The 18,379-nt window shown below is 39.7% G+C and overlaps 1 protein-coding gene across 1 annotated transcript in view; it reads left to right on the forward strand.

Annotated features, from left to right (window-relative positions):
- Positions 1-18,146, forward strand: part of LOC124711980 (required for meiotic nuclear division protein 1 homolog) — a 105,831-nt gene extending 87,685 nt beyond the window's left edge. Inside the window, exon 6 of the mRNA XM_047242263.1 lies at positions 17,709-18,146. Within this exon, the coding sequence (XP_047098219.1) occupies positions 17,709-17,867 (159 nt within the window). The 3' untranslated portion in view covers positions 17,868-18,146. The remainder of the gene's footprint in view (positions 1-17,708) is intronic.
- The last annotated feature ends 233 nt before the right edge of the window (positions 18,147-18,379 follow it).

The following is an 18,379-nucleotide window of genomic DNA, read 5'->3' on the forward strand; positions in this document are numbered from 1 at the left end:
TACTGATTTTGCTGGTGCTATGGTGACGTTTCTATGGTAACACCCCAGTGTTGATGGTGCTATGTTGATGGATATTGGTTTGATTTTGTAGTTGATAGTGCTTCATAGTTGGAAGCTGTCCAAAGCATTCCCAACTGTGAGGACTTCTGTCATGCTGTGTCTACTATTGCGTATCATTGCCATGGTTTATGTATCTTTGGTCCATTTATCTGCACTTACTAAATGAAACTGTAATGAAATGTGCTGCTTCTCTTTGGAACTTGTCTATTTCCTCTATCAATCATATCTAATGTGGATCCCAGACTGATGCGCAGTATTCAAATATTGGTCAAACAAGTGTTTTGTAAGCAACTTCCTTTGTTGATGAACTCCATTTCCTAAAACTGCTTCTAAAGCATCTGTCTGGAATCAGCCTTACTCGTGGTTAATTTTCTGTGATCATTCCACTTCAGATCACTCTGTATGCATCTTCGTAAATATTTTATGTTGGTCAGTTGTGTCATCATACAGTTAGGTGTCTTTCTGTTTATGGTTTCACAATGTTACCTTTGCTTATGTTGGCAGTCACTTGCTACTCCCTACACCAAGCATTAGTCCTCTGCAGGTGTTCCTGCATTTCGCTACAATTTGCTAACACTGTGACTTCTCTATATACAACAGCATCGTCTGTGAAAAACCTCATGGCAGTGCCAATGTTATCTTGTAGTTAATTTATATAAATTGTGAAAAGTGAAGGCCCTGTAACACTCTCTTGGAGCACACCCGAAGTACCTTTTCATCTGAAGATCTCTCTCCATGTAGAATGGCATATTGTGCTCTGTTTGCTAGAAACTCTGCAGTCTGGTCGAATAACTGGTCTGATATTCCGTACATTCATATTTTGTTCATTAGGTGGCAAAGTGGAACCGTATTCAATGCCTTTCAGAAGGCAAGGAACATGGCATCTACCTGGGCCCCTGTCCCTTCTGCTTTGTGGGGCATTTTGGAATGCAAGGAACACAGTGTCTACCGGGATGCCAGTATATAGTGCTTTGTAGACCGTGTTTATGAGCAGAGCAAGTTGGGTTTAACGCAATCGTTGCTCTCATCCAAGTCCACTCCCTCTCTGTCCATTGCCTCCTCCCCCTCTCACTATCCATCCCTTCTATCGCCCTCCTGCCTCTGGCCATCACCTCCTTCTGCCTCTCTGTCTGTCTCCTCCTCCTCCTCCTTTCTCTATCACCCTCATCTGTCCCCCCCCCCTCCCTCTCTCACCCTCTCTCTCTCTCCCTCCCTCCCATTCTCTGTACATGTAGCCACTGCAAGGCATATCGATACTACCCACACAACATTCCTGCTATGCAAGGCAGCCCACATGTCTGGGACAGAAACACGTTTTTGCCTGTTTCGCAAATTACACACACACACACACACACACACACAAAAAAAAAATCAATTTTTGACAATGTAATGTAATTGGATAGGTAAAAAAATCTACTCGCCAAGCAGTGGCAGAACACACACATAAAAGGCGGTTATAATTAGAGAAGCTTTTGGAGCCATTGGCTCCTTGTTAAGGCAGAAGGGTTAAAATGGGAAGGAAGAGGGCTGAAGGAAAAGGACAGGAGAGGTCTAGGGAAAGAGGTAGATTTTGGAAAAATTACCCAGAAACATTGAACATGGGAGACCTACCCAGCGGGAATTTTAGAACATGTTTTTTGCTCACTTATCATGTCATTTCTGGAAACCCAGAATCTACTCTGTAGGAATCAACATGGATTCCGGAAACAGCGATCGTTTGAGACCCAACTCACTTTTTTTGTTCGTGAGACCCAGAAAATATTAGATACAGGCTCCCAGGTAGATGCCATTTTCCTTGACTTCTGGAAGGCGTTCGATACAGTTCCTCACTGTCACCTGATAAACAAAATAAGAGCCTACGGAATATCAGACCAGCTGTGTGGCTGGATTGAAGAGTTTTTAGCAAACAGACTACAGCATGTTGTTCTCAATGGAGAGACGACTACAGACGTTAAAGTAACCTTTGGCTTGCCACAGGGGAGTGTTATGGGATCATTGCTTTTTCACAATATATATAAATGACCCAGTAGATAGTGTCGGTAGTTCCATGCGTCTTTTCATGGATGATGCTGTAGTATACAGAGAAGTTGCAGCATTAGAAAATTGCAGCAAAATGCAGAAATATCTGCAGCGGATAGGCACTTGGTGTAGGGATTGTGAATACATAGAAAGGAGGAGCCTTTATTGTATGATTATATGATAGCAGAACAAACACTGGTAGCAGTTACTTCTGTAAAATATGTGTGAGTATGCGTACGGAACGATTTGAGGTGGAATGATCATATAAAATTAATTGTTGGTAAGTATATTATAATAAAATAATGAAATAGATGATAATAAAATGCGTGGCTTCTTAAAATGTATTGAATTAATGAGATTAATTTTTCGGCGTGAATGACAAGCACAATAAGCTGAGCTGTGCCTGGAAATAAGTCCGTATTAGTTCATATTATTTTGCAGGGCGGAGTAGTTTCTTTCTCCGCTGTAGATTTGTGCTTACCATTCTTTATAATACTATGTTTGGTCGCCGCGTTCACCTTTGAAGTCTTGACCGTGTTCCTATTAAGCTTATCGGATCTTCGTAATTTTCCAAAGTACACAGGTGGGCTTCAGTGATTGTAATTATTGTACTATTTGAAATAACAACTCACACGACCTTTCTGTTAATAAAACAATACTGTATTTTTCTAAACGGTGCACATATGAAATCCACACTCCTCACTTATTCATAGCGACCCCAAAATGGCGGTCTACAATTACTCGCTAAAAAATTGACGTGCTTCTCACTCTTTCACTAGCTGAGCGCGAATCCCTCCTTCCTCCTACCGGTACCAGAAAAAATCCTCTGTTTATTAACAACTGAAAGTCAAAAAATACATGACGGTAGGCATAGGCTCTATGATGGGCTACCGCTTCATCTTGTCTCTTTGCCTTTAAGGAAGACGAAAACATAAAGGAAATGCAAAAGGTTTATCACAAATGCCCCCCTACTGTATACTGTCGGAAATAAGTCTCTTTATTTAGGGAGACAGTATACAGTAGTCTTATTAACCTTGGGTCTCATAGTTCAGTCACTTGGTGCACGTCAATGGAGTTTTAATACCCTTATGTTACTACAAATATATCTAAAAAGCTCATTTTCTTGGCCATTACAAATTCATACATATAAATACATTCACATATACTTATATCACGTAATTACATTCACATATATTCATATTACATATCGCACGTCCATGGCGTGCTAACGTCGTAGTCTCTTATTTCTCCTTACATTTATTAAGTAGTATTATCAGGAGGAAAATGTTACATTTCTTACATTGTCCTTTCACCATATTTTAATAATTGTTTTTCTCCTTGGTGTTTGGTTTATTAGCCATTCTGATAAGCTACCCTTTCGACACACGTTATCTCATTGTTCGCTGCACTTACGGCCAGCAGCAGCTCATTGTTTAACGCGCCCTAACCGCAAGACCGCTACGGTCGCAGGTTCGAATCCTGCCTCGGGCATGGATGTTTGTGATGTCCTTAGGTTAGTTAGGTTTAACTAGTTCTAAGTTCTAGGGGACTAATGACCTCAGCAGTTGAGTCCCATAGTGCTCAGAGCCATTTAACGCGCCCTACTCAGTGAGGCAAACGCCACGTGAGCAGCAGCACTGCCCGCGCCCACACTGTAATGTCGCTCCAGGCTCGTGAAGTCGGTGTTGTATTTGCCCTCCAGTCCGGATACTGGATACGACGGATTCAGCTCCAACGCTCAACCGAAGAACACCAATACCTCATCTCGCGCCTGGGCGAGGATTTCGGCCAGTGACATTGAAGGTAAGAGCCGCACTGCAGGATACGGCATTATCTTCCGTCGTGCATTATAGTTAGCGGTTCTCACACCTCAACTCGTGGTCATACTGATTTCCTCTGATATCTCCGTCGCACACGCATCACACTCTCTGTATTCACTTTGCTAGACTGCAGCGTTTACTCATATTACGGCCGAGCCGTTATTTTCAATATTATTACGCCTTAATATTTTTGTATCACTTCACACGTGCGAGTATTTTACTCGTCCGTCGCGTTGCACTTCACATACATACATAAGTTGTTCTTCTTCAAGTATAAAATCTCACATAAAATTGATAATAGTACATACATAGACATAAACATTGACAATAATAGAGTTGACACATAAATTTACAATTCACATCCACATTTCATATACGGACTCCATGACATGCACCCTCTTACACACTAATACGTAAATCAGGAAGTATCTTTCATTTATCCTGAACATTCGCATTTTCTATTCTTGTCTTGCAGGACCGACCTCCTACGCGTTTTTACGTCCACAAATACACATAGAAAAGAAGAAAAGAGTACATACATACATTTTATATGGACATCGACATTAACAATTATATAGTTGGCAAATAAATGTCCAATTCACATTCACATTTCGTATATGGACTCTATGTTAAGCAGCATCTGACACAGCAATAAGTATATTAGAAGGAATCTTGCATTTGTTCTGAATGTTTGCTCTTTCTTGTTATTGTCTTGCAGGACCGACCTCCTGCGCGTTTTTACATCCAATACTACATACATATTTTCATAGACATCGACATTGACAATAGCAAAGTTGACACATAAATGTACAAGTCACCTTCACATTTCCTATATGGGTTCCATGTTAGGCATCATCCATCTTACACACTAATAAGTAAATTAGAAGGAATCTCTCATTTGTTCTGAATTTTTGTTTTTCTCTTGACTTGCAGGTCCAACCTCCTGCGTCTTTTTAGCATCAAAAATACACATAGAAAATACGTTCCAGCACTACTCACTACATGGAAAACAGGATTTGCTAAGGTCTGCTTCAGAGATCAAGCTACTTCTAGGATTGCTATTTGTAGTGCGTCGTTAGTGTACTTATTCTATCCTTGGCATTTGATAAATCTTCATACTATGTATAATATTTACAAATGCTCGTTTGTGAGCGAGTGTGGTGAATGTTTTATCCCTTGACAAACCTGACTTCATCACTGCTTGTTAATCGTCGTAATATTCCACATTCGTGAATATATATTTCAAGCCATATTTCTGCCTTATTGATTCGACGACATGTACATGTTTACCTTTGTGACGTGTGACCGATAATTTTACCGTATTTTTGTCATGTGTTGCTCCACTCATAATTCATTACCGATAGATAAGAACGCGCAAGTGCTAAAATGATGCTTTCGCTTCTGCGTGCAAGAACTCAGTGTAGAAAATATTGTTTCACTGCATTTTGTGTTCATTCCTCATACGAATCGTGTATCATATTTTCATTTATATTAACCTTATAGTTTCTCGAGCTGTAACAGTTAGTCGCTAAGGAAATATTTTTCATACTGGGTGGTTTTACATTCTGATGTCTGTGTAGCAAATCGCTGTGGTGTGTTTTAAATGTTTACCATGTACCATTGTTACCATCGACTTCACTGTTTCTCCTATACTACTCACTGCTTCTTCGTGATGTTCGTTTTCATAATTACTTACCGTACATGCATCATCATACTTTGCTTTCCCCACTCATACAACCATTCATTCTAAGACTTAAAACTATATAGTGTATTCTTTCTTACGTCAGCTTCGTGGCCCTTTCCTAGGTACCCTTGTAACATTAATCTTCATATTCGTCGCCGTATACCCATATAATTATTCATTAAAAATATTCCACATAAATCGCCATTTATACTCATGTACTACCTACCGGGTTCTCACACTAGAACCACCGCACTATTTATTTCTTTCCACAAATATAAATAAACTCATATTACTCTAATACACTTTCATTCTCTTCCTAGATTCACTCCATGCACGGTAAGTCACCACAAACGTAGATTAACTAATTAATACCTTCAATCGAATCTAATAAAACCTTTCACTCTCTCTACCTCAAAATATTATCCAGCATTGAAATTTCATTTATTTCTCCATATCGCTTTTGTAAACATACAGTACTTACCTCAGTTCTTTTGTTTTAAGTTCATGCAATTACGTTGTGTGCGTATTGGTTGGTGTTTGTATTTACTTAGCTTATCTCCCGCGTGTTGTTCAGTTCATGTTTACAGCTTTATTTTGCTGCTTATACTATAAGGTATCGTGTAATTAATAGCAACTAACATAGGTGAGCTCTGTAATAACAAATTTTTGGATATGTATTCTCCCTGTACATTAAGCTCACTACTTTTAATGTTGTCTGTAAAGAAGTGTAGTTCTACGATATGTTATTTTATAGTTTATGCCTCAGTCACACGCACGTCTCAGTCACACGCATTTTTCTATGTTTATGTCTCATTCTACCTTTCACATCGTCGCTCGCGTATGTGTTGTATGTAAGTCGCTTAGTTCTTAAGTTATGTGCTAATCGCGTTCTTTCAAGTGTACATGTTGTTACTTCCTTTTTCAACTTGTCTTAGTCCTATTGTATATAGTCGGATAGGTCATTTCCTGTATATATTCTCTTCTACTTCGAATACTTATACTTATTCCTAGCTATGTACATTCAATAGAATATGTTGAGTTCACAAATTTAGCGTATTCTACTCTCCTTATAGCTTACTTGCGTCCATGTGCTCATTTTCTTAAAGCTGCATATGCTTAAACTAATGATTTACTCTTAACATTAATGCTCTTTACAGTATAGTCACCGACTTAGGAATAAATGTCTCTGTTCGTTTAGTTTGTGTTGCTCACCTACGTCAGAGTAACTAGCTGATAGGTACTCTATTTCCTATTGCTCCTATTTTGTCCAGCTGGTTAGGCGGTGTGGATGCCGATTCGCTTAAATTCTAGAATGGTTTGCGTCGCGGTGCGCAGTGTGTCTTTGCGCAACGTACAGGGGACACTGAACTCAACCTTGCTTTTTGCCTACTTGGCCCCTACGATCAGCTGTTAAGCCGCTCCGTATATAATTGTTGAAGTACGCTCTGCTTTAAGCGCGGCAGCACGGCTCAGTATACCCCATCGCTCTTGCCTCTCACTTAAAGCTCGCGCGCTGTGAATTAAGTTTTAAGAAAGTACAATATCAAAACATAAGAAAAGTTTATTTTCACTAGGCTGAATCTCACTCTCTGCATGTTAGATAGTAAAAGAAGATTGAACATTCCTTATTGATTAAGCAGGATAGTAGAAGAGGGAGAGGGCACCGGAAATATAAATATTGTACCCCCTAGCTGGAGAGGAACCGAGCGCCAGTCGGTTTATTCGTCAAAGAGCGACAAACCTCCTACCTTCTTGCGTTTTACTGATGCAACAGATAAGGACAGAATGAGATTTGAATTTTCATTTAATAAATTTCCGCAAATCTTTATGTGGATACATGCCTTTTATTTTACCATTTTTTATATTTCCTATCAAGTAGCGCCCCGGATGTGGCTTGTCAACAATGATATACGGACCAACATATAACAGTTGCCATTTTCTATTCAATGCCTTTAATTTCGATGATTTCGGATGCGTTCTTAGTAGTACCTCCTGTCCAATCTGGAATTCTGTTACGTTTTTCAATTTCCTGTCGTAAATTCCTTTCCTTATCTGAGCTTGCTCTTCCAATGTTATTAGCGCTCGCCGTACTTTCTCTTCTAAGATTACGTCTTTGTGCCTTAATTTAGGTATCGGTTTTGCCCATTCATCTAGCTCCATCTTTTCAAACATTAGTTCGGCCGGTGTGTGCCCTGTGGATGTGTGTGGTAGGTGATTTACTATGTGCTGAAACGGACCCAGGTATTCTATCCATTTCCTTTGGTTCTGTGGTATATATGTGCGGATAAACCTATTAAATTCACGGAAGCACCGTTCGACGGGACTTGCTTCCGGGTGGAACTTGGATACTAAAATATGACGTATGTTTTGTGATTTTAAAAATGATTTCCATTGGTCACATGTAAAATTTGAGGCGTTATCAGTTAGGACTGCCTGTGGTTTCCCGATGCGTGGTATGTAGTCTTCCAGAATTCGCCTTATAATTGGCCCTGACCTAACTGTTTTGACTGCGTACAGCTGGAGATACTTACTAAAAACATCATACATGGCTACGATGTATTTAACTCCGCCGCGGGCTTGGGGATAAGGACCTGCGGCGTCAATAGATACAAGATCTCTTGGTTGCTTTGGTATTATTGGGTTTAGTGCGTTAAGACTGGTCCTATTCTGATGTTTGACCTTTTGACACACCGCACAGCGTCTGATTACTTGCTCTATACGTCGCCTCATATTAGGGAAATAACAATACGTAGAAATTTTGGCGGCACACTTCAGCACTCCATAGTGCCCCCATGCGCGGTGCGTGTGTTGAATTAAGTTTTCCACGTATTCCTGAGGTATGCACACACACCACCTATCCATTCGTCGATCTCTTCTGTGAAAGAGGACGCCATTATGTATAATGTAATACTGCTCTAAACGTTCGTGTGTTCTAGCTTGCAATTTTTTCCTTACCTTGCTCCATCTCGGGTCTTCTTCCTGTAAACGTTGCATGTTTTTGCACATTTTAATATAATATGGTTTAAAGGTTCCATCCTCTATTAAAAGGACCTTGAAGTCTGATGTTTGTTCCTCTAACTCGTGGAAATCGGTAAGACCTTGAGGTAACCGTGATAGTGCATCTGCCAAAACATTCTGTTCCCCTTTTATGTACACTATCTCAAAATCAAACTCTTGGACATACAGGCACCACCTCGCTATTCTCTTATGTAACAACTTGCACGTCAGAAGAAAAGACAAGGCTTGATGATCACAGTAAACTTTGGTATGTTTTCCCCAAAGGTAATATTGAAATTTACGAAACGCCCAAACTACTGCTAATGCTTCTAGCTCAGTTACGGAATAAGATCTTTCACATTCTGTGAGGGTTCTACTGGCAAAACTGATTACATTGACTTCTTCCTTACCTTCCTTTGTTATTATTTGAAACAGGCACGCACCGAGCCCCTGATAACTAGCATCGGTGCTTAAACAAAAATCCAATTCCATATTTGGGTGTTTCAGGATAGGCGCGTTAATCAGCGCCTGCTTAGTCTGCTGAAAATCATTTTCACATTCTTTAGTCCACAACCAACTGTGGTTTTTACGCAGTAAGTTTAATAGTGAACTACTGTTCAATAATTGTTGTGGCAGGAACTTCCTGAAAAACGAGGCCATACCTAGAAAACCTTTTAATTGTTTCTTAGTATAGGGTGTTGGGAAATTCCGTATCGCATCTAGTTTACTGGGGTCAGGTAGAATTCCTACTGGTGAAATAATGTGCCCTAAGAATTTTACTTTTTCCTTTCCGAATTCAGACTTTTTAAAGTTAACTGTGACATTGTATTCATCAAATTTTTGCAAAATCCTTTCCAAAATACTTACATGTTCCTCCCATGTTTGAGTTGCAATTAATAAATCATCAACGTAGAGTGTAACCTGGCTAAGCAGTTCCGGTCCAAGAACCCTGTCTAATGCTTCAATAAAGACACCAGCGCTCACATTTAATCCGAAAGGCAGCACCCTAAATTGGTAGCTCCTCCCGGCATTTATGAAAGCTGTATACTTTCTACTCTCTTCATGTAATAAAATTTGCCAGTACGAAGCTTTCAAATCAAGGGATGTTAAATACTTAACGCCATGGAACTTTAATAACTGCTCTTCTAGATTCTCTGGCCTTGTTCTTAGAGGAACGATGATTTTGTTTATTTCCCTTGCGTCTAACACCAACCGCACCGTTCCGTCAGTTTTACCGACTGCGAGAATCGGACTGCAGTAAGGTGAGTGCGATGTTTCAATAACCCTCCAACTAATCATACGCTTTATTTCCTTTCTTACTGCCTCTTTCTTTGCCCAAGGGGTGCCATAAGACGTTCTACAATAAGTTTCATGCGGGTATACTTCCATTTTATATTCATATCCCTTAATAACACTAGGTTGTTTACGAAAAATGTTATGATATTTGAAGAGTAATTTTGTCAGTTCACTTCGCTGTTCATTGTTAAGACAAGTGGATTTATTTATTTTACTGTCTACTATTTGCTCATCGAGGATCTCCCTACCAGAGTCATCAAGTTCCATCTCCTTTACCACTATGGGTTGAGGGTAGACAAATTTAACATTAATGTCTGATATCGGCCTAACCTGATTTGTCATTGTAGTTCTTATTAAGTCCATAGTCAGCGTGCGCTCCCCTACATGAAACTGGCATTCCCCGCTGCCAATATCTATTTTTATCCCATATCTTCTGAACACCTCCATACCAAGCATACAGTTCACTATAAGTTTGTCTACCAACAAGAAAGTACACTGCAAAATTACGCCACATATGCTAATGGGTATGCTGGCCTGTAATTTTATAACTTTAGATTTACTTCCCGTCGCCGTTACGATCTTACAGTTCTCTACAGGTAGTGTGGGGACATTTACTTCCCTCGCTATCTCTTTGAACAAGCTAGTAGACATCAGGCTTGTCGACGCGCCAGTATCCAAAACAACTAGTACATCTATGTTTCCCACCTTTACCTTTATTATTGCTTGAATAATTTCACTTACCTTGCGTGTTGTTTCTTTCTCTTCGATAAACAAGTCTTCTTTCATTTCTGCGCCCTTATCATACCTTAAAAATAGATTCCGGATATGCTGTATGTGTAGGTTTGTTTCAGTGTCTGCTTCCTCCTTTCCGTTCCTGTTCGCTTTAGTGTTTAAGTCTCTCATATTAGTACTGTGGCACACAGACAGTTCATTACCTTCTTCCTCTAGTCACGCTCGATTATTATTTCCTGGGGCCGGTAAAGGTATTGTTTCATTTTCTGCCGTCACTTCTACTATGTTTACTGTATGTTCGCGTGCTCGCCAGTTCGTGTCCCGGTTGTTTCGATTTGACTGTACGGGCTGCCTGTTATCTCTCGGATCCCTGTGTTGCATATTCCGTTCCTGGTAATTTGCATTTCCTTGTCGCCCATTGTCGAAGTTTTCCCTCGAGTTTCTATTGTCTCTGCCATTACCGTACCTATACGGCTGATATTTAGTTTCGTACGACCCTCGGCCACTCTGTGGCTGGTAGGTAGACCGATTGTACGGATTTCCGTTGTGGCGCGGCGGTACATACGGATGCCATTTATTCATACGCACACGACCGTTATAATTTCCAAAGCCGTTGCCGTTACCGTAGTTCTTCCCGTTTGGGTTGTGCTCATTACCGTTACGATAACTAGGTGTGGCTTGCCCATCCTCATGAATCAGATCTATTGAGTCGAGCACTGAAAGAAAATACTCCAGATCATATTCGGGAACAGTTATTAATTTTTCCCTAACATTTGCAGGTAACTTGTTCTTTAAGATTTTCAGTACATCGACATGAGATATCGGATTATTCCAGTAACGGGTCTTGTTTAGGTATTTTTCAAAATAGCTTCTTAGCCCCCAGAATTTTGAATGATATGGTACTGGGTTAAATACCTCTCGTCTTAACCTCTCCTGGATAGCTGTTGACCAGTATTTATCTAAAAATGCATTCTCAAACTGCTCATATGTCTCGCAAAGTTCTGACATCTCCGTAGCCCACAAAAGGGCATCACCCTCGGTGTGTCCTACTACATATTTAATTTTTTGAGCTTCTGTCCAAGTCCTGGGCAGTACGTTTCTAAAGGCTCGGACAAACACCACTGGGTGCGTTCGCTTTTTCTCATTTGAGAATACGGGAAACTGTCGATGTTTTATTAAGCTCTCATCTATTAACAACGCTGTCCAGCACGGCGGAACAGCATTTCCCTGCGGTGATGGTATATTTGTTTCAGCAAAGTTTTGCCCGCTGCTCGCGTCGCGCGTCGACATGCGGTCGCGCGGCGTGGGTTGGGCATTGTTGTCCGCGCCACTGATTCCTCCCATTGGCGGATGGCTGTTTATCGCTCCGCTTACCGCCCCAGGCGATGATATTACCGTACTTTGTTTGTTAACTATTTCGTCTCTTAACCGTTGTTCTAACTGCCTGATATCATGTTCTACGCGTTTTAAGATTTCTTCTTCCTTGTCCCCCATTACTTCCTTTACTGCTTCCACATAGGTACGCTGTTCACGTACGCATTTTTCTGCGAACGTTGTATTGTCGTCCTTTGCATTGCTCTTTACCGATTCATAAAGGTGCACAATGTCTGAGTTGATCCTCTTGTGTTCTAACTTAAGTAATCCTACCTCCAATGTGATTTTTTCTACATTTTCTGGCAAGTCGTTACAGAAGGAATGTAGTTTCGCTACATCTGATTGTACATTGTCTAAGTTGACCTGCGTATTCTTTTGCATTGCCTGTAAATTCTCTTGGGTTTCTCTAATTCCGGATAGCTCCTGTCGATACGTGTGTGTTAGTGTTTCAAATTTTTCGCCCACTATGCCTTTTAATTTCTCACCCATATCGTGAACCGAAATTTGTACTTGTTCATTAATTTTACTATCCACCTCCGTGGAGATTTGTGAAATCTGCTGTGTGAACTTCGTGTCCAGACTATTGAGTTCTGTGCGCAAATTTTTTACGTCGTCTGAAATGTGTGTCATGTTTGTATTAACCTTCTCGATCTCGGACTTCACTGTGGTCATGTCTGCTTTCATGTTAGTCATGTCTGCTTGTATCGTTTGTAAACTTGACATTTTAGTCTCTAAGCCCGACATTTTTGAATTTATGTCTGCTTTCATTGCATTCATGCTTGTTTGTATGGATTCTGTTAAGGCTCGAAATAAGGCTTGCATATCTTCCGTATTCACTTCCGGCCTACGCCTGTCAGTATCTGTGTCCGTACTACGCGTACTGCTCTCATTTAAAATATTCTGTAATTAAATGTTCTGTATTCACGGGCGTCGAATGCAACAATGGCATGTCGCGCCCAGCATCCAAATAATCACCGTTAAACAGTTCCAAACCACTCATTGTTGCATTTTGCAAATGAACATCCACTACATTCGCATTATGATTTTCGAATGACATTTCCTTATTGTTTTGACCCTCCATTATAGAAATCCTTATACCACTGCAGTTATCAAAATAAAAATTTTCTTTTTTAAGATTTTACTTCCGCGCTACTTCTCACGCGAAAAAAAATGCATATACAGTTGTATGTAATTATAGTCTCAGCTATTCTTTAGTCAATATACTTTCTATACTAATAAGGAAATGTCATTATCTCCACTTGACTACAATAGCGTTAATATCTGAAGCTTTAGGTTCTGGAATTTTGGAAATAGGTGGATGGATTTTCTAATAGGTCTACTGGGAACGCATTCTCTATATGCATTGCGCAGTCCTACCTGATTGTTGTCTTGTAAATCGTACTTCCTCTATTGTGCTTTGTTGTGTGCTCTCGGTACTGTCGCCTTTTTTCCTTCTAATTTATTTATTATTTCCTTTTTATAGCATTTCTTCAGTACCACATCATCGTCTCCGTCACATCATCAGCGTACATGGAACATAAAGAAATCGTTAACATACATGTATATTCATTTTCCTAACAATACTAGTACTCACGAGGGAGCAGTAACTGCTGCGCAGAAGCAAACCCATTTCTGACGTTCTGCGCATGACGTCACTGAGGAACAGCTCTTGGCCCGCGCGAAGTGTGCGTCTGAGCTTTGTGTTGTCGTGGTTCGTCCGTGTTGTGTTTCGTGCGTGTTGTCGTTGCCGTTTGGTTATCTTTGTAGACGTTTTTATGATCATCCATCGCCATTCGAGGTAAAGATTGTTGTTGTTGGGAGCAAACGCATCGTCTGTTGAGTCAGATAAAGAAGGAAGATTCGTGACTGCAATTGTTTTTGGCAATATCCTGCCTGATATGTCTGAGGCGTTGGCAATGGTTGAAGGAGAGAAGGAGATAGAAGATTTAGATTTTGGAGTAGGAGAATCCGATGTGCCTCCAATGTCACTGGCTTCCGATTGTAGCACTGAAGGATTTAAATATCTTGCTGGATATGTAGCTTATCGATGCAGACAGTATGACAGATCACTGGCCACACCCACTAGGGAGTTACTGACACTGCCTGAGGAGACATCGAGAGGATGGCTGGGCATGGTTTCTCGTGGCGGTTTGCTTGTGCCTTCAGAAACGTGGCTCGAAACAATTAGCTAATTTGAATTAATTTTTGCCCAGATCCATGGACACGACAGTTTGTCCAGGGAAAGTGGTGTCATCAAGAACCTGTGCGCTATACTTACCGAGCGATTCCCCACTATTCACCCAGAAATCATTAAGATTTACGCTAGGACGAGAACATTTATCCGACTGCGTTGGCTGTCTGCAAAGGACAAGTCAAAGAAAACAGTTGCCGCTCAGCAACGGAAAGCAAGGAAGTGGTATCTGTCATCGCTTTAGAATGTAAATAAACAATATTTGCGAAAGTTAAATAATATATAAACTTAGTGATAGAAGTGAAGGTCCTCTGTCTGTATTTGTTTCACAACTAGCAAGACTCTATACTGACAGTGCCAAGGATTGGCTTATTGTTTCCCACACTACACACCAACTTTGCTGAACGGCGGACTCGGTAAGTTAATTTACCACTATTTCCTGTAAATCGTATTTTGCAGCACTTTCTTGATTCAATGCCCTTTTATATAAGTGAATTTTAACAACTAGGGCAAACATTATACATCCACCTTGAAAAATATAAGCCAAAGGTTTGAGGTGTGAGAAAATTAAGAATGTGTGTGTGTGTGTGTGTGTGTGTGTGTGTGTCAGTTCAGGTAGGTAATTCAAATGCTTCCTACAAATGAGGCAATTGCATAATTTCTTGAGTGAAAACGACAGTGTTTTTGTAGACATGATGTAAACAGAATATAAATGAGCGTTACATAGAGCTTGTCTACAAGTTAACACTTTTCCCAGAGCCAAATTTAGATAATTGAATGCTCATTTCGAACGTTTACTTCGTAGAGACAGACTGTACTTTGCACTTATTTTTGTATAGTTTGATCTATAGACGCTTGATTTTATTAAAGTCAGCACTCAGCAGTGTCTGTTTAAAGCTGGACAAGCTACAGAATATAGCAGTAACTTTCTAGAAATAGCAGAATAACAATTTACCTTTTACTATTTCTGTAGAAACTGAAACATTTCACAAATACATCGCTTAAATGCGCGGGCTGCGTCTTGTAGCACTGTTGCAGAGGCAGCGGCGGTTCCTTCGTGACGTCACAGCCTCAGCCAGTGGCAGGACAGAACGCTTACTGCTCAACCTTATTTTTTTTACGGACCTTGCTAGTACTCACAGTTTTGCCCACTGCGTATCGTGCCTGTCACCTGTCGCCACTTTATAGTATAATAAAATAATGAAATAGATGATAATAAAATGCGTGGCTTCTTAAAATGTATTGAATTAATGAGATTAATTTTTCGGCGTGAATGACAAGCACAATAAGCTGAGCTGTGCCTGGAAATAAGTCCGTATTAGTTCATATTATTTTGCAGGGCGGAGTAGTTTCTTTCTCCGCTGTAGATTTGTGCTTACCATTCTTTATAATACTATGTTTGGTCGCCGCGTTCACCTTTGAAGTCTTGACCGTGTTCCTATTAAGCTTATCGGATCTTCGTAATTTTCCAAAGTACACAGGTGGGCTTCAGTGATTGTAATTATTGTACTATTTGAAATAACAACTCACACGACCTTTCTGTTAATAAAACAATACTGTATTTTTCTAAACGGTGCACATATGAAATCCACACTCCTCACTTATTCATAGCGACCCCAAAATGGCGGTCTACAATTACTCGCTAAAAAATTGACGTGCTTCTCACTCTTTCACTAGCTGAGCGCGAATCCCTCCTTCCTCCTACCGGTACCAGAAAAAATCCTCTGTTTATTAACAACTGAAAGTCAAAAAATACATGACGGTAGGCATAGGCTCTATGATGGGCTACCGCTTCATCTTGTCTCTTTGCCTTTAAGGAAGACGAAAACATAAAGGAAATGCAAAAGGTTTATCACATAAGGCGGGTGCCAGGTTGAGATTCATTGGGAGAGTCCTTAGAAAATGTAATCCATCAACAAAAGAGGTGGCTTACAAAACACTCGTTCGACCTATACTTGAGTATTGCTCATCAGTGTGGTATCCGTACCAGGTCGGGTTGACAGAGGAGATACAGAAGATCCAAAGAAGAGCGGCGCGTTTCGTCACAGGGTTATTTGGTAAGGGTAATAGCGTTACGGAGATGTTTAGCAAACTCAGGTGGCAGACTCTGCAACAGAGGCACTCTGCATCGCGGTGTAGCTTGCTGTCCAAGTTTCAAGAGGGTGCATTTCTGGATGAGGTATAGAATATATTGCTTCCCCCTACTTATACCTCCCGAAGAGATCACGAATGTAAAATTAGAGAGATTCGAGGACGCACGGAGGCTTTCCGGCAGTCGTTCTTCCTGTGAACCATATGCGACTGGAACAGGAAAGGGAGGTAATGCTACATAAAGTGCCCTCCGCCACACACCATTGAGTGGCTTGCAGAGTACAAATGTAGATGTAGATGAGAAGGAAAGGTAGATGTATAGAACAGGCTCATAAAACTGTGAATCTCTATTTCTCACAAATGGTAGAGAATTGCATCATGATAGAGTGGTATGGAAGAGGGGAATTGTCCTATGCAAACAGGGAACCAACAAACAATGGAAGAGACAGACACAACCACAATGCTCCCCACAGTGCCCAATAAGCTAGTAAACATGCTTACGAATCAGGGAGCAATGAAGTGCATTGTGGAATGTGACAAACAAGAAGTGACATTATTGTAAAAGTAGTATGCATAGTTAAATTTGGTAGTAAGTGTAGTTTTTTATTTATAGTAAAAATAGTTCTCCGATTATTATTATTATTATTATTATTATTATTTATAGTAGAAACAGCTGTGGTGATGGGAGGTAGTATTGTGTAGGAGATAATAATGTATGCTGCATAATTTATGTAAGAATCAATAGGTTCTGTGTTTAAATTATTGGTAACAGGCTATAATGGAATAAATAAATAAAACAGACAGTAGTATCTATTATATCAGTCATGTGGAAAATATGTTTCTGGTATCAGTCATCCATTTTATTTGCAACATGAAATAACTGTATGAAAAATCTTTTCAGATTACAAATTTGCTTATTTAACTTATAAGCCACAAAGAGATGAATTCATTGAACACAGCTTTGATTTCCTTTATTTCTCACCAGTTTTATTTTGGGGAAAAAACACTCGTAGGTATTTGATTACAATCATCCTGTGCTTGTGTTATTTGAATTGGTAAATTTTAAACACGTCAAAAAATGAGGGAAGATCTGTTGTAGTTGATAAACTCCCATGATCAGAAATTTATTTTCTTACAATACATTTTTCTTAAGATGAGAATCCACTTACTGATAAGAATTCTGAAGGTCAGTGAAGGTAGTGGGGGCTGTTTGTAAGGAAAAGGCACTGTATTAGTACAAGTTTTCTAGGCCTGACAGTGTAATGTATACTGACTCAGAGCTTAAGTGTTTTCTGTTCTTGCAATAATCAAGCATTTTACTTCTTTATGTACAGTGTATGTGATATTTCTTTTTTATACATTGTACAAAGTTTATTTATGGTACAAAATTTATCACTGTTGCGGCAGAGGTATGGATGAAAACTTTTGTGTTTTTTTTTTATAGGTTATGAATGAAAAGCTGAATCATTGTTTTGAGCTGGTTGAACTACTGTCTTCCCATCTGAATGACCAGCACCACACTCGCCTCGAATGGATGATAATAGCTTTAATCATGATTGAAGTAATTTTTGAGATTTTACATTATATTGAGAAGTTATCTTAGTTTCTTCTTCTTTTTAAAACTTGTACAGAATTTTCTGAAAAAAAAACTGTAAACTCTGAATAATGTCTATCCTCGAGAGGACCACCGAAGAAATTATGCTTCTGTCAAATAACTGACATTTTATATTTTTTTAATGATACGCTTATAGAAATGCATTTTGTGTTAACCTTATTTGTTTCTTATAATAGAAACACATAAAATAGATGGATGGATATAAGTGTTCTGTGCTGTTTAAATGTGTGGCGTTGAAGTGGTGTATTATGACAATGTGCCAAAATATATTTGCTTTGGAGAAACAAAAACACCATTCAGTTTTCTGTTTTTGTATAATATCCTCTGTATTCACTCCTTCAGTGATATTAAACAGACTAAAATACTCATTGCACACAAAATGTCAGATATAGATAGGTCTTAAGTTGGACAACCTCATATACACAGTCTGATCAAAAGTATACAGACACTTATTGGCAGGCATTAATATGAGAGAAAGCAGATGGCAGTTATAAGAGTCG

Source organism: Schistocerca piceifrons, chromosome 8 (genome assembly GCF_021461385.2).
Source record: "Schistocerca piceifrons isolate TAMUIC-IGC-003096 chromosome 8, iqSchPice1.1, whole genome shotgun sequence".
NCBI lineage: Eukaryota > Metazoa > Arthropoda > Insecta > Orthoptera > Acrididae > Schistocerca > Schistocerca piceifrons.